The 23,616-nt window shown below is 35.1% G+C and overlaps 1 protein-coding gene across 3 annotated transcripts in view; it reads right to left on the bottom strand.

Annotated features, from left to right (window-relative positions):
• The window catches only part of dscamb (Down syndrome cell adhesion molecule b), a 158,705-nt gene that overhangs the window by 129,151 nt on the left and 5,938 nt on the right, over positions 1-23,616 (bottom strand). For 2 of the 3 annotated variants that reach the window (XM_051129523.1, XM_051129522.1), the window contains exons 2-3: positions 9,445-9,762; positions 6,726-6,872 (exon numbers count right to left, since the gene is read on the bottom strand). In XM_051129523.1, the coding sequence (XP_050985480.1) occupies positions 6,726-6,872; positions 9,445-9,762 (465 nt within the window). Of the gene's footprint in view, positions 1-6,725; positions 6,873-9,444; positions 9,763-12,418; positions 12,425-18,649; positions 18,687-23,616 lie in introns of those variants that run through there. The other variant, XM_051129524.1, reaches the window with a different exon arrangement.

Raw genomic sequence — 23,616 nt, forward strand, 5'->3', positions numbered from 1 at the left:
ACTTTACTATTTTTAAGGATGAATTTTAGTGTTTTTTCTCCAACCAGAGCTACTGTTATGATTTAGAAATGTAAAGAAAGGTGTTAAGGGGGTTAAAGCCACGAGAAACCTTCACATTACTTCTACAGCAGTGAGAGGGGTTTGAGGCGAGACATCCACACTGCACACTGCATAGAACATTTGCTGTACACACAAAGAGAAGGTAGAGCAGAGAGAGACTGAGAGCGAGAGAGAGAAAGGCTTACATTTATCTTTCTCCTCTAGCTTTAGCCTGTAAGCCTGGTGCTTCACCATCTCCAACTTAATCTGCAGGCTAGAGAAAGATGAAAGGAGTGTGGGTTTGTTCTAATGAGAATGCACTATCTGCAGGCTCCCAGCAGCAGCGGCAGCCATAGACACTGTCTCTGGCCCCAGCCGCACTCACTCAAACATGGCGCTGGCTTTTCAACATGTCTGACCGCCCCTCTGCTCTTTATATAGTCTATAAGCGGCGGCAGTCGCACAGAGGAGTCTATGGAATTGATATTCCTCCCTATACGTGTGCGCTTAGTGTTTATACCGGCTTTACGCTTTTACAAGTCATATTTTGATATATGAATGTAGGAAGCAATCCGAAAAGTATTTTACTGTTATTTCTGTTTCTGTTATCATCATATCATATCTTTATAGCTACATATAAAGGTTATGAAATAACCTTCATTGTTGATATGGTTTAACTGAGCAATAGTGGAAATAATAATTTATGTAATAGTGCTTACTGAGCATTATTGCTCATTCTTATAGCTAAACCACTAAATCAGCAAAGTATTAAACTTTCGTGCTATGGATAAATATTATATCAAACTGTGTGGCTTGCTGAGTAGAGATGTATTTTTACAATATACTTTATATTTTAAAATAAGTGATCAGCAGTGCTGGATAGTATTATAATTTTACGAAGTGTTTTCTCAATATTTTAACATTGCATTAACTATTGGTGAACACATTATTATTATTATTATTATTATTATTATTTAGTGCTGTCAAATGAGTAATCGTGATTAATCGCATCCAAAATAAAAATGTTTGTTTACATAATATATGTGTTTGCACTGTGCATATTTATTAGGTACATATAAATACACACACGTGCCTGTATTCAAGAAAAATATGTTATGTTTATATTTGTATTTGCATATTTTTATATTTTCAAATAATGCAAATACATGTAAATATTTTCTTTTCTGTGTATTTATATATACATAATAAATATACACAGCATACACACATATTACTTAAAAAAAAACTTTTATTTCAGATTAAACGTGATTAATCATTTTACAGCACTATTATTATTATTATTATTGTTGTTGTTGTTGTTATTTATTTATTTATTTATTTTAATTATCAAACAGTGGGCTATTTAATCATGCATTATGTATCTAAAAGGCTTTGTCTTTCACATTACATACATTAAAATGCACAAATTCAGTTATTTCTTATTTATATGGATTCCCTTTTTTATTTTATTTTATTTTATTTTTGTCAGCTATTTTACATAATAAATTTACTTGAAGTATTGAGAATTTAAGTTAAAAAATAAATAAACAAATAAATAAAAGTAGGTTAATAGTCACATGATGCAGGTAAACAAGTAAAATATTTCAGCTTTTTTAGTAAGTGTTTTATTTTGATTGTTGATTGTATGTTTTTTTTTTTTTTCAGTTGATCTGTGTAATATAATGTTTAATGCACTTCATGTTGTTAATGACAACCAATGGAATATATTTGCTTTTTCTTTGTATTTTTTGTATTAATATGGTACATGATTACCCTATTTGAACAGACAAAAGTAATCTAAAAGTTATCAAAAAGTAGTCTGATTATATTAACTAAAATGTGTAACGTAACCAGTTACATTACTAACAACATTTTTTTTTGTCATGTGATGTCATGGTAGACTACAGTTTGTAAGTAACCTACCTAGCACTGGTGATTTGACTTATGAAGATGGAATAAAGAATTTAACCTTCAGATTCATTGACAATGACTAAAGTAAGAAACCACCTAGCAACCACTCACTTTTTATTTTTTTTTTATAAATATTGTAAAAGTAATTTCCTACAAATTCAAGCAGTATATTAAAACTCCCATTCAGACCGCATAGTTTGTGTTCAGTGACTGTGCTCAAACCGACACATTTTGAATGCATTCCCACCGACTAAAACACTGCCACACTAAAGTACCATGGCTGAAATGATTCATTCATTATCCAGTTAGCATCTTAATCGTCAATCCACAACGGCACCTTAAAAGATTAACTCATCAACGCATTTGCAAATGCAAACTCTCAATATTTACGGCAAAGCACCATTAGAAACAGACCATTAAATAAGTAAAGTGCATGTGGCTGTGATTTCCCCTCTAACCGTGCTGGAAGGGAAAGTGAATTAAGCTTAATGGTTTGACAAATGTCAGTGAATGTCAGCCATGAGAGAGGGACACTTCTACGGCCATGAAGTAAACTGTAATGAGAAAAGCCAACGGCAAAGCGCTGTAAAAATGATAGAGGGACCAAAGTTTAGCACGCATGCAACAAGCTGCGTACAGTACAGTTATTAGAGGAGCTGTCAGTTTACGAACGATCTGAGTAACAGGGGTCAGAGTCAAAAACACATAACAAGAGGGTCGAGGGGAGGGACTAAAATATTTACAGTAAAACAGGGAATGTATATTATGAATGTAAATAGGCATAATTTTAATTTCATGTTGACTTTAGCTATATGTTTCATCCAAGTGGCTGATTGCATCCCTTCAGTCTCTAAAACAGATCAAATGGGTGAGCCAACGGATAAAAGGCTTGCATACAGACAAGATGACAAAAGAAATACGGCCACCATCAATATTCAGTAGTCAAATCCCTGAAATCCATACAAAAACAGCCTGCAAGGTGCATTAGGACCTGTTCTGTGCTCTGGCCACTCAAAGAGGAAGATACACTCACAAACGCACACACATGGGCCCTTTCACCTGCACAGCCTTTCATCTCTTTATTAGAGCTGTCAATTGTTTATCAAAAGCCGGGAGGGGACGGATCCACGGCCATGAATTTGAAAGCGCACACAGAAAGGTCCGTTTTAAAATGCATGACAGGTTAATGGTAAGTTAGAGTATCATTAGGCCCCGTTCATTCACATTTAAAACAGGCCCTCGCTTCAAATGACTAGGGAGCAGTCTTTATTTTGAGAGGTAATTCATATTGTAATTATATTTTCAATCACAGTTCATTAATTAAGACAAGTCCCACTCTGTAATCATGCATTTCATCTTCTCTGTGATTTGCGGGACAATCTCCAGCGTTAGCCGGAATTATAGGGCCGGAATAGCTCGCGCGTCCACTCCGAACACTGATTTATGCTAAGCAGACAAGGGAAAAGAGATCGAATGCTTCATGCTAACAGCACAATCCTTCTGCTCTGATGTACAGTATTTTATGTGGCAATCCTGGTTTATAATTTTAAATGGGGGAAAAAAAGATTACTAATTGCAAAATTTGTAAAACTACGATTCATTTTCTTTCTTTAAAATTGATTTAAAATTTTAATGCATTTGACAACTGATTTTACACTTTTATCCTTAGAGCCAGAAAAGATTTTCAAAACACTAAAATATGAAAATATCCATTAAAAAAATATGAGTCACATTTTGAAACAACTTTATTTTTAAATAAATAAAGAACAGCCAATTTTGCAACTATTTTTTTTTTTTTCAAAAGTGTCCATATATACTTGAGGTAATTTATGAGACATAACATGTGAAGAAAAATAATTATATTATTTTTAAATTATTTTTTCCCCCAAATGAAGCAAGACAAAGTAGTTGGCCAAATTTCAGAATACTCAGTGATTCATGTATATCCACTGATAGGCATTGTTTGAGGCTGAGAAAAGTTCTGTTAATTTTATTTTGAAGTGCAAAATTGTCCACATTTGAAGAAATGCATCCACTTAGGGCTGGGCGATATGGCCAAAAAATATATGTTTTTTTTTTCATATCAGTCGATATCAATAATTATCACAATAAATGTCAAATTGTTATTTCTTTCAAGTTTAAAGATAGATTTTTGCTACAATGTAAAAGTAACCAGTTGGCTTAAAAATATTCTTTATAGTCAGAACATGAGAAACGTTTTTTTTTTTTTTTTCTTTTTTTTTTAATTGTTCACACTTCCAGTCATTTTTCCTTAACTATTTTATTTTATTTTATTTTTAGTTTTGCATGTTTTAATGAGTAATATTGTTTTAAATCAAGAAACAGGTTTGTGTTACCTGATAATATTTATAATAATAATAATAATAATAATAATATAAAAAAAAAATTGTCTCTTACAAATACACATTTGATGCAGATGCACATTTATGTTCATTACCAAAACCAGTAATATCTGTAAAAATTGTAGCAACTTCATTTTTATATGGTGAAATTGTTTGTTTGTTTGTTTTTAACCACTGCTCTTCCATAATATCATCCATAGATCATGATAATTACAGTTAAACCCACAAATATAGCACCTCAATAGCATGGTAAAAATGTTATATGTGGTATTTGTATGAAAAACAGTAGTCTAAATAACGTTACAATTAGTATAAATGCATAAACGCTATAGCCTAATCACACACACACACAAATGTAATTATATTCCGTTACTCTTTCAATACATTTAATACGTCAACATGAAAAAAATTTGACACAAACATGCCCACATTTCTGACACAATAGCACTGTGCAGTTAGTGCTACTATAGTAACTATTTGGTAAATTATGGCGATTTGTAGATTAAAAAGCCTTCTGACTGTATGTGCCAGAAAGTGTTTCTCCATTTAGTCAGCGCTACTTCATCTGGCTATAAACCGGGTCATTTGTGTTCTTCACTGAATTCAAGCGCTTCACACTGGCCCTATTTAGTGACCGAGACTCATCAGCGACTTGAATAATTTCGCGCCGAACATTGATCGGATAAACGGTCCGCGTGACGCGCTTTGACTAGCGCTCTTTTGTTCTGTCCTTGCCGCATAAACTTTGTATCGAACATTTATCGAACTCTTGTTATCGTTATCAAGCAAATTAATATTGCGCGATAATTATCGTTATCGATTTATTGCCCAGCCCTACATCCACCCATCTGGGATTTAACATTAAAAAAGCTGCTAGGACGAGAAAACAAAACTTCACACTGCAGGTTTGAAGCTATGAAGTGGCCAGTAAAATGCCATGTACAATACAATACAATAGCCCATTTTTTCATAATATGATAGGAATAGGATGTTTAATAGATTTAAAAAAAAAAAAAAAAAAAAAAAAAAAAAAAAACTTGATTGTACCCATTAAGAACTGCCTGGATTTTTTTTTTAAAAAGTTAGCTTTTTGTGCCAGAAAAGTGGCAGACTTCAAATACTTTGCAATGCATTATGAAGGGTTACTTTAAAACATTAGCAGCATTTAGTTTTGAGGAGGCCTTTTGGGACGTGGAGGCTGAAGGTCAAGTTCACAGTCCAGAGTAATCTTGACATATCCCATTATATCATTACTGGCATTAAATTAATATTGGCAAGATTTTAGAAAGGACTCCATGCCTAGCCTAAACCAATGTCCAGCTAACTACTGGATAACAGCCACAATGTCTTTGAATTCACAGCCTGTATTGGATGTATCAAAGCAATGGAATGCCCGAGATTCAAGCTGAATTGATCGTGTGTTGTACATTTGTTTGTTGTTGGTATTTTATGAAAAATACCAACAACATGTGGTACTTTGGAACATGTTTTCAAACAGCTAATCTAATTCCCAAAGAGCTGATCTTCATGCTGACCACAGCACCACCAACAATTATTTGCAAAATCTAGCTGATTAAAAAAAGAATGAAGTGCAGACACATGCCAGCATAAAAATCTTAAAGCTCATTTCTCTGCAAGAGTAAACAATTCTTCAGCTTCACATGCCAGAGAGCTTTCAGCCACACGTCTGAGGTCCTTCATCATTAAATATTTAGCAAGAGATGAGCATTGGATAGGTCTAATGCTTCTGACATTTTGCACACGGGTTGATATTGGCATGTGCTGCGACCACATCAGATAAAACACTTATTTATTTTTATTTAATAAATGAGACTGACTGTGTAATTGCAGAACCATTCATAAAGGTATGAGGAATATCATGCATAGTATTCCATATTTCACCAACCACACTGGCCAATTGCTACCAGACTGTTACCATGGAAATGTCGTCAGCTAGTCATAAGTGGTGATGTACATTGATTGCTAAGATAATGGATTTTTCAAAGCTCAATAAAAAGGCTCTGGTGCAAGATGTTGCCGTCTGTCGTGACTCCAAAAACTTGTGAATATACAGTGCTTGATAAACAGTATCTTTTGCATGTCTAAAGCCACACATCACACTTAAACTTTCCCTAAATTCTTCCATTCATGGCAAATCCACCCATAGTGTACCAGTCAATCAAAGAGTTAAAATGAACATAAACTGTAAAGTGAGGCACTTAGCTATTTCAAAACAGCTGAGGCAAATCAATATTAACATGCTAAGCAACCCATTTTGTTTCAGCGAGACACAATTTAATGCTAGTGTGTGAACGGCACTTATGGGTAAGTTTTGTTACAAGAAAAAAAAAGGCAAAACTCTTTTTACAGTCTTGCAAGTTAATCAAAAGCAATGTGAGTGATCAGCCCTACCTGAGACAAGTGAGACTGTGTCTTTCTCCCATGATACAACACTGACATACTCCTCTACTGAGGCCGGGATAATGCACTTGAAGACCGCCGTATTCCCTCGCATGACTCTCTGATCAGCCACCCGCACTGTGTATGGCTCCCGGAATACTGAGGCGAAGGAAAAAAAAGAGTTTTTACTTAATGTTTTTCTTACAAGTTCACAATGAAATTGAAAAATTTCTGAAAGTGTGACTTCTAAGAATGCATACTCTAATCTGATTCTTTTAGATAGATAGATAGATAGATATAGATAAAATATATTAGCAACTATATAAAACAATAAAATAATTTTTAAAAATTGCATATATCTGTGATATTAATAAAAATCTGATGACTTGCAGGTTGATTCAAGTGACTGAAATTTACAAATAGAGACAGCAAGATAAAGACAGAGGGAATGCACATTGGCCCACAAAAAATGACCCAAATTCCAGCATTGTCTTCTCCACACATGTCTGACCTAAGTAAAAAAAGTCATTAATATTTCAGTGTTTTTCATCTGTCTATTTTAGAGCTGTCACAGAAGCACAATTCTATGAGCACTTTTAATATATAAATTCAAAGGTTAGTTTAATATGTTAAAATCTAGATTATTTATTTATTTATTTTTATTGTTTTCTTTGTGTGTGTGTGTACCTGGTATTCAGGGTTGCCAGGTCCCAGAAAATTTTCAAAACCCACCCAAAAGCAATAAAGCCCAATTTTTGCCCTATCCAATCATGCTGACAGCAGCTTTATTTAATTAATGTCCTTTGAAAAAGCATTTTGATTTGATTTATTCAGTGTTTTGAATCTTAGCAAGACTTATAGTCTGTGCATATTATTAAATCTATTATTTAATCTGTATTTTATTATTAATTGTTTTTTTCTTTTACCTTTCTTTTATTTTAATTTTACAGCACTTTTCATTATACATTTTTTCAGCACTTTTTTTTATAATAACATTTACATTTAGGGCTAGCTGATATGTCCAGAAATAACTATGATAATATGTTTCCATATTATATCAATATTTATCAGAATATTAATTTACCATCAATCCAACTTTTAATTTAGGGCCCCATGAAATTCACTTTTTTTCCCCCTAAATTCTGTGTTTTACATTTTATTTATTTTGTGTTTTATGATTTATTTTGTATGATTTATACAAATTTATTATGAAAAATCCTCTCTAAAAACTTTAACAATTTAATCAATCTTGCCAAATAAGATTATGCATGACAAAACTGTGTTTTGTATTAAAACATGGATGAAAAACATTTGGGTTGAATAATAGTCCATACAAATATATATTTGTATAGTATTAGGCTATTATAAAAATAGATAAAGTTCATAAAGTGTGACGCAAACGCAGAAATCACTGTGAGCTTCACGTGTGTTTGAGTTTGTGTAGTAGACAAAACTATGTTATTTAAACAGGTACACGCAGAACATGCAGACTTATAAGCAACCTTTTTTTGACTGGCTGTTGTGTTTATGTCTGCTGTGTAAAAGCCTTAAAAGGGGAAGCCCACTTCCAGAACAAAAAAAATTTACAGATAATTTACTCTTGTCATCCAAGATGTTCATGTCTTTCTTTCTTCAGTCAATAAGAAATTATGTTTCTTGAGGAAAACATTTCAGGAATTTTCTCCATATAGTGGACGTCAATGGTGCCCCCAAGTTTGAACTTCCAAAATGCAGCTCTAAACGATCCCAACCGAGGAAGAAGGGTTTTATCTAGCAAAACGATCTGTTATTTTCAAAACAAATTTAAAATTTATATACTTTTTAACCTCAAATGCTTGTCTTGTCTCGCCTCTCCGATGTGCTTGCGTAGTCTATGTAATCCGGGTCAACACAGTTAGGGTATGTCGAAAAACTCCCGTCTCGTTTTCTTCTTCAACGTCAAAATCGTCCTACATCGCTGTTTTACCTTTTTTTTGTAAAGGGTGTTGTTCTTCTTTGCATGTTCACTTTGTAAACACTGGGTCTTCTGCAGCGATGTAGGACGATTTTAAAGTTGGGGAAGAAAACGAGGTGGGAGTTTTTCGACATACCCTAACTGTCTTTACCGTATTGACCCGGAAAAAAACAAGTTCACACAGACTTAGACAAGACATACTTTTGAGGTTAAAAAGTAAATAAATGTATTAAATTTAAATTGCATTTTGGAAGTTCAGACTTGGGGGCAGCATTGAAGTCCACTATATGGAGATAATTCCTGAATTTTTTTCCTCAAGAAACATAATTTCTTTTTGACTGAAGAATTCTTTCACGAACATCTTGGATGAGGGGTGAGTAAATGATCTGTAAATTTTTGTTCTGGAAGTGAACCTCTCCTTGAACGTATATGGGGAGCAAATGCACTATCCCCAGAATTTTTTACATTTTCGGTCCCTATGGGGAAAACAGCTTATAAATCGTACAGAAAAGTTTTCTGTTGTAGGTTTAGGGGTAGGGTTAGGGTAAGGGGATAGAAAATACAGTTTGTACAGTATAAAAATCATTACGCCTATGAAATGTCCCTATAAAACAAGGAAACCAGTGTATTTATGTGTGTCTGTTTGGCTGTACAAAAGAAGCAAGAGTTAAATTAATCATTAAAAAAAAAAGCTACAATAATAAAATAATTGTTTTTTGTATGTGTATTTTTCACTATAGTTTGCATACTATATAAATTTCTGTTGAGCTGACTGACCGGCCTTAATGTGTAGGTCTTGGCTCCTGATCTTTCCTGATGGGTTTTCCGCTGTGCAGTAGTATGTATTGTCATTGATTAGGTTACTAAAGCTGGATGGCAGGAAGCCGTAGATCTGCAGCGTGCCATTGGGGTGCACATGGCGGATGCCTGGGACATCGTAGATCTCCTCCCCGGTGGCAAGGTACCACCTCAGCGTGGCGGGGGGCACGGCCGCGGCAGGACACGGCACCAGTGCCCCTGTGGTGCTGGAGAACACTACCTCTTGCAGAGATGCATTGACAAAATATAAGCTGGAACGTAGATCTTCACCGAAAACTGAAAAGGAAAAGACAGGACGAGAGTGCGTGAGTTCATTAATATGGACAAAGAAGTATTAATGAGACACATTAATGTTGGATGTAAAGATAAAATGTGCCATTTTCTGATGTTGTATTTTTTTTCCAAAACAGCTTAATACGGAGATACAACTATAAGTAAGACAAATTAAAATAAACTACTTTACATTAGTTATTTTGATATATGCATAAGTATTTTGATATATATAAAATATTTAGATTTTTAAAAAGACAAAACATATCAAATTGGGATCTTAACATTGTTGTAATATTGCAGTAAATATACATAAGCACAAATGCTTACAGCACATATATAAATATACAGAGAGTTTTAAAAATCAGCACTAAGACACAGAAGAGAAAATGTGGCATTGCATCACAAAGCTAATCACAAATAAAGAAAAGTTCAAGTTGAATGACTTCCTGCTAATTGCTAAATTTCTCTTGTGTCTTGACGAAAATCTCTTCAATGCTGTGCCACAGGCCCTATCTGAGCACCAATCTCCGTTTGGCAGTAAATGGCTCACCAGTGACAGCTGGCAGTGTTTTCCCTCGGGACGAAACATTTTAGCACTTCATAAATTTCTAACAAGGTTTCAAATTGCAGCAGTTTCAACCTTTTCTGAGGATCAGCGGGTTTCACTCACAAAGCAGAAGGTACACACGGAAGACGACATGTATTCGTAAACACATGTGTGCCCACATGCTCAGATATAACACTCCAGTTGTTGGCACGCTTGATGAGCAAACACAGACAAGCAAACAAACGAAACCCGCAAACAAGCGCTCGTAATGGTGATAATCTTTACTGTGGCAATCTGAGGCATATGGTACCATTCATCAAGTGGCACGCTGAAGCAACCATCTGTTAAAATATCTTGTTTTGCCAGCGAGAGGCTTGGCGGAGCATTTGTTCCGATATTAAAGAGTGTGAAAACATTCTGGCCTTTATGCAATAAGAATTTGCTCCCTCACTTTTTGTAAACCAAAAGAAATCATTGTTGATCTTCATTCCAAGAGGACTAATAAAGACTTTTTGCTACCTAACTCAAGTGATTCAACACATTCTACACTAATCATTTGGCACTTGATGAATTCATGTGGGTATGTTGGTTAATAGATGAGCATTCTGTACGTGTGGCTTCCTGCACTGAAATAAAGACCCGCTGATGTAAAACAAATTTAAATTCCATGTGTGTCCACTACAAATAAGTAAATCCTAATTAAGATTGTCAGATTGCAGAGAGTAAATGGTGTTTCTTCCACAAATATGGGACCTTTTAGCTTGGACACCAACAGAACAGATTGTCAGTCAAGTCATGATGCTCTTTTTATCATGTCTACTATTCTTATCTACTTAATAATGGAGAAAAAGTCTCATTAAATGACCAAAAAACTAAAAAGTACTTCACTGCTTAATAATATAAAAAAGGCCAGTAAAATGTGGTACATCCAACATACAGATATATGCGCAAACAAATAAACAAAAAACTTAAATAAAAAAAATAAAAAATTAACTTATATATATATATATATATTTTTTTTTTTTTTTTTTATCAAACCCTCATGACTGCATTTGAACTCAGTAAGTCAAATAATGGTCAAATAATTTTTGTCAAACAGGCAAGACTAGGTTAGTTCAGGTTGTAAAATTTCATGCAGTGTGATTTCCAAGATAGAAGTAAGTGATATTTAGAAATATTCACAAAGAAATAAATAAAAAATACAAATACAGCTACAAATACCCTGGTGGCTTCATGAATACGAAAATGCATTTAATGTTTTGGCTGTCTGTTTTTTAAGGTTACAGCAATAGTATAAAAAAGGTTACTAAAATCAAAGTCATGTGGTACAACCAACATACAAATATATGTACAAACAAACAAACAAACAAACATAAATATCAAACTTTAAAGTGAAACCCTTATGACTGCAGGTGAAATCAGCAAGTCAAATAATTGTCTTTTTAATTAATTAATTTATTTATTTTAATTGAGAAGGCTAGGTTAGTTTAGGTTGTAAATATAATGTGATGCGATTCCCAAGATGGAAGTTAATGATATTTATAAATACTCACAAATTAAAAAAATAAAATAAAATACACTGACGGGCCCAAGCCCCAGTGCCACCTGGTGGCTTCAGTAAAACAAAAATGCAAACATCAACATCCAGAGCATTAACTGTCTTTTTTTTAGGGATACAACAACGAGCGGGTTCCTCTGGACCATCAAGAGTGTGAAACTGGTCTCACACAGAAAGGAAAGGATATATAAATTTAGATTTAGCATCCTTGGTTTCTTGAGATATACACTAAGTTTGGTGGTGATTGGATGAAATCCCTAGAAGGAGTATTAAAAAGTTTAATACATGCATATTTCATGAAACCGTGAATAGGTGACTTCCTGTTGGGTGGTGCTAATGACATGCAGTGCTTGTCAGCTCAAGTTGTTCAGCTCAATGAGATTTAATGTGTAGTGAGTTTCATATACATGCAAGTATGTATGAGAAATGCAGGTTTTCTGACTGCATTCCAGGGGGCGCTGTAGAGCCAGATCTGTGCACCAGCTTTAAGGGGTCTCCTAATAATCACCAACGTGTGTTGGTGTTTTTGAGCATGTTAAGGGCCCCAAAATGACCATTTGCTTTATTCTCTTATAAGTCATTGACCCAAATATACACCATATCTCCTCTGGCGATATTATCTTACAATGCTCTGTTTTGTTCAAAACAAATGAAACATTATTTTAATTCATGACATCTCATGTTTGAGAGACGTGTTTGTTTTGAAAAGGTGGCCTTCAGGTATTTGTTTTTTGTATTTCTTTTTCTTTACAAATTAAGCAGAACAAATTAAGTTCAAAACCAGAAGTCAAATCAAATCTTGAAAGGGCCCCATATTTGAACAAGAAAACAGCACTTTAATACTCGACAACCCGGAGGAAAAATTCATAATTGTCATAATTTTTCATGAAATGAACCATAAAGACGAAAAAGTGACACTATTTAATAATGTATTGTGTGCATTCATAATTAACCAAGGTTTTTCTCTCTTTGGGAACAGCTTTGGAAGAAAAACCGCACTCTATTCAATATTAAACTAGTCTCTCATCTGAAGGTCTGTACATCAAATACATCTCCCCTTCCTTTTCTTTGGGCTGGGAGAGTGATTGGGATGGCAGTTGACTCTAATGCACTGGCCTTGCTTTGCCTGTAGGCCTTTAATGTCGTGTCACCTGAGGCGTGGGTTGCACCTGATGGAAAGTGGCTAACACCAAGCCAAGGTGACTTTAGTAGGGCATTTCAGAAACATGCACGCAACTTTCAGGATTTTTTTACCCTTACATACATGAACGTGCATACACACATGGATAGTTAAACTGTTCACATCATAAAATTATAAAAGAAATGCAGTACTATAAATAATAACAAAATTTATAAATACTTACAATTAGTTTGTGCAGCAATGGTGGTGATTTTAGATTTACTGTTGCTAAATATAACCTTGTTACTCCAGAACAAGGTTACTCTGGGCCCTATTTTAACAATCTAAGCGCATGATCTGAAGTGCATGGCGCAGGTGCACTTAGGGTGTGTCCGAATCCATTTTTGCCAGTTTAATGATGTAAAAAACAGTCGGTGTGCCAGGTGCATGGTCCAAATTTGTACCTATTCTCTTAATGAGTCACGGGTGTGGTTTGGGCGTAACATGCAATAAACCAATCAGAGTCTCATCTCCCATTCCCTTTAAAAGCCAGTTGCACTTGCACCATGGCGGATTCACTATTTACATGGAGGAATTTGCCAGAACAAAGACTGAATGCTTCTCCAGAGAGGAAACGGATTAGCTTTTACTTAAGGTAAAAGCACCCAAAAAGAACACCAAAGAACATAATACCACAGAATACCAAATCCCCCTGACAATACTACACAATGATAAACTTACATTGTAATCCTTTCATTAATACTGATAAAAAAATACTGTGCCATTGACTTTAGACCGGGTTAAATTTGGTCAATGGTGCAATTATTTTCAGTTGCCTCAAAATAGCAATGCACCAATAATGCGCCTGAACATACCTCGTTTTCAGGCCAGCATGCCCCTGGGTCAAACAGATGGGCACAATTGCATTTGCTATTTTATCAACGTGGAGCTGGACGTAAAAATGAAAATGAATGCTGAAACCAGCAAAAATACTTGCGCCTGGTGTTTGATAGGGCCCGCCTTGTTACTTGTTTATGAGAGAGTCATTGAATTATTCACTCAACTAAACCACTGATTAATTCAAGAACAAAACACAACTACGGTGTAAGGCTATGCTGATATTTAGAACAAACAGAATTTTAGCTACTGTAAAAATTTACATTACATTATTTATTTAGTTATGCATTACAGCAATCAGAATATTGGGGTGAATGATTTCCTTATAATTATAATTTTGGGAAGTTAGCTCAGTTTTTTCTGTTCTGTTAGATTCTGTGCTTCATAAGCATATTGTTACAGGGACAAAGTAGAACTGAGGAATCTAAAGGATTTTTTTTTTTTGGCCATATACTGACAGCATGCTAAAGAGTGCTGGCTTTGAAAGCACCAGGAGATGAGCTTTATGCCAGAGGCAAAGACTGCCAGTCAGAATCTAGAGGCCTCAAAGAGAATATCCACTCATTGTTTAAAACCCCAAGTCACAGAATTTGTCAAATCTACTAAAATTTGTGAATGGAAATGTCCACACTCACAGTTTTACTTCAGCTTCCAGGCATGTAATATTTACATTTAAATTCATATTAATGTAAGGTTAACAGTTTTTAGAAATCACTAAGCAATTTTTATTATTATTATTATTATTATTATTTTTTTTTTTAAATATAACAAACTTTTTTTTTAATTACAGTACGATATAGTAGTACATAGTACAGTATTTGTGAGGCACACTCAGCATCCGATTTCATTCATTTCATTCATTCATTTTCCTTTACTCCTTCAAATTGACTATATTAATGACGTAATGTGAAGAACAGCGAATGAGGACACTGCACCCATCTGCACCCATCACCAAAATGCAAAAATCATGATTTGTTCCTCATAATTCAGTTTTGATGGTTTAATTTGAGGAATATTCATCATATGACTTAAACAGATTTTTTAAAAATTGGAAAATCTGATCCTAAATGGGCCTCTTTCATGACATTTAAAAAGTCTGGTTCGCTCGAATGTATCTGTTTGTCCTAAACATCCCTTGCTCTATTGCATTCAGCAGTGTTCGTTCCAGTGAACAAATGCGTTATAAACATTAGTGAAAGTCATTATTGAATCAGTACGTCCTATACGACCCTCCTTTTCCTACGCAGTGTTGAAATGGGAGAAACCCTTTTAAATTTATTAAAAAACCATGGCATAGTTGTTTTTGTGCTATGAAACTAATTAAATTATAAATTATCACTAGATAGATTATATCTGAAATGATATTGCCTTGTTGATGGATCTAACATATTTAGATACTTCTTAGTAGCTTGCAATATAACTAAGCCCAACAAGTAGCTACTTTAAATTATGAATAGCTTAGCTTGGCAAACACCGCATTAGCAAGGGGCAGAAAATTATTACAGATTGATATGAATCATGCATTATGAGGTAGTTCCTAAAAAGTTACTGGCAATCGTGAAACCTAACCAATGCCAGTTTTGAATCACATTTGGAGCTTACTCTCCACATAGATGCAATATAAATTATTAAAGCATAAAAAAGAACAATTATACATTTATTTAAAGAACAAAACAGGTGGAACTGACTCAAATTTGGGGTGAGCAGTCAATCACACACAACAGCATTTATCATCTTCAACTGTCTAATCAGCCATACTGAACCGTTTTCAGGGCCACTGATGCATTTGATCTGAGCAAAGGTGCGATCAATGCTGATGAGGCAAACACTAACACCACAAATAAACGAACAAATCAATGCCTATCTACCATTCCAACTTACCAATAACAAAATTTTGAGATTTTGATTATTTGCTTATTTAAAAATGAAAATGTGTCACCCAGTGTAGCAGATATTAGGCTCACCGCACATTACAAGACAATAGCTTTTCACCTTGTGTGAATGTAAAGGCTCATAGTTTGGTGTAGTCATTGTTAGTTTATGCAACTAATCACACAAAAAGTAGGTCAATTATAAGACCTGAGTTTTTTTTCCTCAAACAGCCTGTACTGTGTCCACAGTCCAGCGACCATACAACGCTCCACATGCATGCTATGCTCTATGTTTAAAAGTTCACTGATCGGAGTAGTTTCTGTCTGAGCCAATGTTGAGCTGCTGGTTTTGCCAGGTCTGGTGAGCCGGGACAGCACTGTGTGCCCTGTCAGCGCTGAACAGGATCATGGGATATCTGCTTCACAATGACAGGGTCTGTCAGGGGCCTGGGGTAATTAAGGCTGCACTCAGCACACCGCCTGGGGGGCTTTGGGTTTGTGGGGCAGAAGGGGGAGATGGGACGAGACAAGGTGCCGAAGGGAGCGGCTGGGGACGGGCGACGTGGACCCAGGACAAGGTAGGGGTGAGTGGGACAGGGTTTTTGCCACTGTGAGTATGCACTTCTCTCCTACAACCCCCACAGGCTTTAGCACTCGCAGCACTTGCCAAATGACTGTCTCCCAATTTGCTTTCATGAATATTAAGCAGGACATGACAGACGAGAAAAGGCCTGCCGTCTGCTCGTCTGTGATATGTGCAGACAGATCGGCTCTCTGATGTCGGCGAAGGGTAAAGCGCGCCGAGTGTGGCCCTGCGGTGCGCCTCTGATTCCCGTTGTCATGTTTTAAACGAGCGAACGTGAGCGGCTCGTTAAGAGCCGACTTGGCAGCAGGCTGAGATCGGAAAACGAAAGCGCTGTTGACTTTAATGTCTGAATTTGCCCAGCTGATGGCACGAACAAGGCTGTTAGTCGGGCAATTTCAATCTAAGCGCTTCCATATTCAAAAACCGCTAAATCTATTAAGGCAAGTCACTTAGCCAAGTACAGCAAGATAATATTTATCAATGATAGTGTCAGGTAGGATCTGCAGCCGCAGCTTAAGGCTACTGACTGGCATCACTTAATTCCATAAGTAATTAACAGTTATCAAATTAATTTAACCTACACACTGGAATACACACCCATTCCAATTCAAGCCATTCTTAGCACATGAACAGAAGACAAACACAACTGCTTTAACATATTTGAATCAATTCTAAGCATTGTAAATCAAGAAGCTTAAACAATTAGAAAACACCACATTTTACAAGTATTTCCAAGGTGTTCAGCTAGATTTAACAGGTCAATGATATTTGTTGAAAACAAAGACGTAAAGCCGGACTCTTCCTGTACTGACAACTGTGCTGTGTTTGAAATGGATTAGCAACAGTCTTCATTCAATACTTTATGTACTGCTTAATACAGTGGCTGTATATATAAGAATAAAGTTCAGCCTATGCAACTTAAACACCAATAGAACGTTATATATATTTTATTAGTTTTATTTTCATAAACATGACACATTATAGCATTAAGATTACGTGAGAAACGTTTACTGTTATAAAATATAGATTTGTGAGCATGAAGACGTCTAAATAAACACAATACACACGTCATCATTGTCTCTGGTGAATCCAGGCAATGATCAAACAGTGTGTCGTCATCAGAGCTCATGCAGCCACTTTGAAGAAACTGCACAGAATTATCCAGCTGACTGCTCTCAAATCACTTTTGCAGTACTTTAATAACATACGCCACAGAAACATGACGTCGGTGCTATCGTATGTCGAGTAAATTGAACATTCATTGCTTCAAGTCAGATAACGATCGATCTGCACAGTGCCGCATAAAGTCAAACGCACATTCAGCCTCAGATGGCACAACCAAGTCTCTTTACTGACTGCCTGGTACACAAAACATCTGGCTAGCTCCAGTCTGATTGGGAGCCTTTTTTGTTATGTTCGAAGAGCAGGTCATATGGTATTTTAAAGTGTCCTAATATTGTGTTGGAGTCCCCCACAACACGTTTAAATGCATCTAAGGTCAGAAGACAGAATATAAATTTAATATTAGAATCATTTTTTCAATGATTTTTCAATGATTTCAAACGATTCAATCTAAGCAGTTCTGAGCTTAAGGTCTGTAAACCCCTCCCTTCATAAGCCTACTTTGCTCTGATTGGTCAGCTGGCCACGTCTGTTGTGATTGGTCTTTCCGTACACAATCAGAAACGAAACACCCATTACCATAATTAATTTCTTGCTCCATAGGGTTACTTGTAAACAAAGATGCAGTAAGGTTTCAAAAATATGCCATCGATATTACCTGAGTCCAAAGATGATACCGATGCAGTCACTTAACTGGAAACTCAGTCGCAAGCACGACTTGATCAGGACATTTCTCAGTGGTAAGTTTAAGCTTTGTATTTGGTACCATGGGGAAAAAATTAATTTTAACCCTGATTCTTCACATTATCATCTTTCCACAATGAAAAAAACAAACAAAAACAAAACAAAAACTTGCTTTCACAGCACAGAACACAGCATCTTCTCGTCATGATGTAAACACAATAACTAGCGAAAGTGTTTGTGGGCAGGTGGTGATTATGCAAAAGTGTTACAGAGTGATGTACAGGGGTTGGACAATGAAACTGAAACACTGGCCAATATAGTGTTGGAGGTTTCATGGATATGTTTGCACAGCCTGGTGGCCTATCTTCACTGATTGCACACTGCACCAGTAAGAGCAGAGAGTGAAGGTTGACTATGTGCACCCAATGGATCAAACATTGTACCCTGAAAGTAGTGCCTTGTATCAGGATGATAATGCACCAATACACACAACAAGGCTGGTGACAGAGTGGTTTGATGAACATGAAAGTGAAGATGAACATCTCCCATGGCCTGTACAGTCACCAGATCTGAATATTATTGAGGGATGTTTTGGAAGAGCGAGTTAGGAAAAGTTTTCCTACGCCAACATCACGTAGTGACCTGGCCACTTTTTTTTTTTTTTGCAAGAGTAGAATAGCTTAAAATCCTTCTGGCTACTGTGCAGGACTTATATTTGTCATTCCCAGGATGAAATGATGCTGCATTGGGCACAAAAAGGCTCAACAACGTACTAATTGTTTTTAAAAAAAACAGGTGTTTCAGTTTTATTGTCCAACCCCTGTATATCAGTAACATATGATGACTCGTAAAACTCTTTTTTTTTTTTTTTTTAAGAGACGATATCTATCTTTATAAGCACTTTTTTGATTAACAACTTTGAAGACTGAAGCTACGATACAAAGTTTGTTTGAAAACCCATATGACCTGCTCTTTAAGGATGTCACAAATACCAGTATTTTGGTTCCCAAAACATGTGACTTGTGTAAAAATGTTATATCTGATGCTTGATGGGGTCTCATATCAAATATAATATCAAATAATCTTTGATGATTAGCTGAGCTTTAAAGACCGCACTGCAATGGCAGATCGCTCACACAGGTTTTGGTTGGACCTCCAGCATGTGCCATTAAATTTCAAAAGTGATAAAGAACATAGCAGCACAATTGGTCTTTGGAGCTTGAAAACAGCCCACATCCCCTTAACACCAACACCCCTCTTTACTGGCTACCAGTTGCTGCTCGCATTAGGTTCAAAATTCATTGATGATTACAGAACAGCTATGGGTGACTTATCTCCACTAACTCTTACAAATCTACATCCAGGATCCTGGCAGTCAGTAAGTGAGCTGCACCTCATGGTACCATCACAAAAAGACAAATCACTTTCCCAAACATTCACATTCACTGTTCCTCGATGGCGGAATGATCTTCCTAACTCTACCTGTCAAAAATATATATATATTTCTGTGTTTTCACTTTTGTTATTATTTCTCTTTGAGAAAATTTGCATTAATTCTTCTCATGTTACTGGCTTCTTAGGATGAATTGCTTTGTTGCATTTGTCATTTATAAGTCAGTGGATAAAAGTGCCTGCTAAATAAATACATTAAACGTAGATATAAATCTGTGCATTAGGCATAATAATGTAAATTCAGCCAAAAGAGGAGTTTACATTAACGTTGGCATGCTTTCTAAATGCATGTTATAGATTTTCTTGAGAACAGTTCATTTGTGCATATGTTTCAATGTTTTCTTTTTGTTTTTTATTTGACCTTTGATCAAAATGACAAACTTCTCTGCCTCTGTAAGCTCAGTTCATCGGGCTCCACTTTTAAGTGCAACACCCACATCTCAAAAACAAATCAACCGCCGATGCATGGAACCAAGTCCCTGCTCTATTTTTTTCTGTTCTGATAATCCGTTACACACAAACATACATTTACAATATGATAAATATTTGTCACTACTTCCATTGCAATGTGACTTTAACAGATTAGCAGCAACCCAGACAACAGTTAGGGCTAACTGCAAAGACTACAAAGCAGTCTACACATACACATATTTCGTCAAATTTCTTTGGTGTTTTCTGTAAAACCGTTTGTGAACATCATTTAAATTAATTTTTAACATCCGTCTAATACTGTAGTGTAATCTGTGATAAAAACACAATCAGAAGTAGGCAATTGTAGGCCAGCTGCAATGAGGAACAAACCTAATGTTCTTAGTCATGTAAGAAAATTGTATTATTTTATGAAGTTGCAAGTTCATACAGTGTCAAAACAAACAAACAAACAAATGATTTATAAAAAAATAAACTAAGCCCCTAAACCTAAACCTAATCCTAACCCTATACACACACACCTTGTTCAGTGGTACATGTTCAAAAAACCATAGAAGAACATGGTATTGTCAAGGTGTCATGAGAAGTACCATGATACTTTCTGGTACTTTTGATATTCAAATTCTCTGAATGTTAGTTGTACTGTATCTGGTTAATGTTAGCTGATTAACTTGATTTTCGCTCTATTTGCTCCTCTTTCATAAAGTCTTATGAAAATGTGTCTAATCAATAAAGTCTGACTTCTAATCTTGGCACTTCTTAAATAAGACTCTGTTATTGGACAGCGGCAGAAGGGAATAAAAATTAGGGGATGCAAAAGCTCTTCAGTGGAAGTCAAAACTCCTCTGTCAACATACAGAGAAGCCTCTATCTAACGGCTCAAAGGAAAGACTATAAGACCGGTGTTCAGAGAGGCTGTCCTGCCTTGACGGTTCATAATGATGTAGAGCATCTTTACAAACAAGCATCCTGCCTTCATTAGAGCCAGCGAGAGGTTCAACAAGAACCCTCATTGTGGTCACTGCAACTCCGGATAGCGTCTTTTTTCCCTCCTTGGCACGTAAAACTGTTCTGGGTTCAGTAAAAGACTTCCTCTGTGTTGTCCCTATCATGGTGCAGGTGTCTGTTTCAATAGCATCTGTACACATCCGTCTATTTGAGCTTGCAAAGGCTAATGCCCAGCTCGGTTAGCTGTGTGCGCTAGTCAACTTGCGGCACAACGATGCCAAACATCACAGTCCACATCTCAGTACACCTGGTCATTACTGAGCTCCTATGTAAAACAATATTTCATTATCTCTACAGCAAATAAAATGCTATTTAGTGATTAATGAGAACTAAGTAAATTAGCATCTGTGCTAAACTGCTAATTTGCCGACAAAGATTTGTTTGTAATGATTTGAATTTCCCTTACGAAAAGTAACCATGGTTTTACTATAGCAAAAGTGTAGTGACCATGTTTTTTTGGCACATTGATTACCATCTGTATCACTACAGTTTTACCACAAATACCATGGTTAAACTATGGTTAATGTAGCAAAACCATGGTTATTTTGTGGCTACCATGGTTTAACTATAGTAACCATGGTTTTTTGGTTTTAGTAGTAGTAATACATTTATATGTAAATATGTAAATTTGCAACTAAGCAACCTCACTGATCAAAAAACAAAAAAACAAAAAAATGGCTTTAACACAGAAAATATCTTTTTAATTCTTTAAATGCTTTGATTTTGTCAGAGCCATGGTATATCATAAATTTATCACTATCATTAGTGTTAGGCTATTTTTACTATTAAAAAAATTAATATGAAATAAAGGGTAACACTTTAGTTAACTATATTAGTTAACAAACTAACAATGAAAAATATGTTTAAAGCATTTATTATTCTTAGTTAATTGTTGATTTCAACATATACCAATACATTATTAAAATGAAAAGTCGCATCTATTAATGTTAGTTAATGGACCTGTGCTAACATTGACTAACAATGAACAGTTGAATTTAACAAAGATTAAACAACACTGTAACAAATGCAAATTGTTGGTTAATGAACTATAAACAAACTAAGATGAACAATACTTCTACAGCATTTATTAATTTTACTTAACATTAATTAATTGTTACTAATGCATTATAATAATAAATGGATTGCTTACTTGTTCATTAATGTTAAACAAACAACGAACGACTGTATTTTTATTAACTAACATTAATTAATTATTAAATAATGACATCTTATTGTAAACATTAACTAATGTCACAATGTTATTAAATGTTATTTGACTATAGTTAATGGAACCTACTGTAAAACGTTTTCTTTAGAATTAAGCATAATTTACCACAAATTTACATTATCATTAAATACAAACTCATTACTGTATTGCAAAAGAAAATCACAATCTCATTACTGTGATGCAGCAATGTCCAATAACAATTGTATATATGTATTTATATATATATATATATTTATATATATACACACACACACACATCAACCTAAACTTTTACTTTTCGTATTATCGATTTATTACAATAGTATTACAATTGTAATGTCAATTTTATATATTTGCATATTATTATATATAATAATGTAACAATGCAAATAATAGTAATAATAATTTGAAATGTAAAATAGTATTTCTTTATTTTTCTTTAGATTTTAAGGTAATGTAGGATCTGGCCAGGTTTATCTAAATGGGTGTGGGTGTTTTCCTTCTGTTTTAGTATCAGAATGGCACAAGTCCATCTGTAGGCTACAGCACTGTAGTGTTTTCTGAAAGGAAGGACACAGTGTGCCCCTCCCCAGCCCTTTTCTCTGCAGAGTGTTTCTCTTCCCATTTCAGGTTGTCACGTTTTTTTTTTTGTTTTTTTTTTCTTCATGTGTGCTAGCAAGGTGACAGGAGACGGCTGCTCCACACAACCAACCAGCCAGCCAACCGAGCAGACACAAATATATTCAGAGCATTTAGTACCCTGGATTAATCGAATTATAATTTAATCATCTGATCAAACAGCAATTAGCATAATCACTTGTGGGGAACAGCTGATAGAGGAGAGAGAGCAACACATAATAAACCTCAGGCAACTGCCGCTCTAATGAGACATTTAACTGCTAAAACACACATCAAAAAGCAACATCTTCATGCTTTCTGGAGCTGAGACAGCTGTTATGAACTGAAGGACAGTAATGCGTTTCAAATGCGGTGATTTAACAGGGAAATCATGCTAAAAGGAGCATTAAATTATTTAAGGAATGAAAACTAATGTCTATCCATCATGCAAACTAAGAAAAATAATTAAGGTATAATAAATATGTAATAACAATATGCAAAAAAACATACTGGTAACGTACTTTCCATAAAACCGTCATCAAATGAATGAATTAAAATGATTTAAAAACGTAAAGTTTCTTACACTGTTTGAAAAAGATCCTTAATAATTTATTATCATTTTACAGCTAACAATAATTATAGTAGCTAGGGTATTTTGTCAGAAACTGTTGTTACAATGGTAAAATCTTGGACAAGGACATGTGAAAATCCTATTAATCCTGGTCTTGTCTTGTTAATACTGATATGGTTGATATGGC

This window comes from Labeo rohita, chromosome 15, assembly GCF_022985175.1.
Source record: "Labeo rohita strain BAU-BD-2019 chromosome 15, IGBB_LRoh.1.0, whole genome shotgun sequence".
NCBI lineage: Eukaryota > Metazoa > Chordata > Actinopteri > Cypriniformes > Cyprinidae > Labeo > Labeo rohita.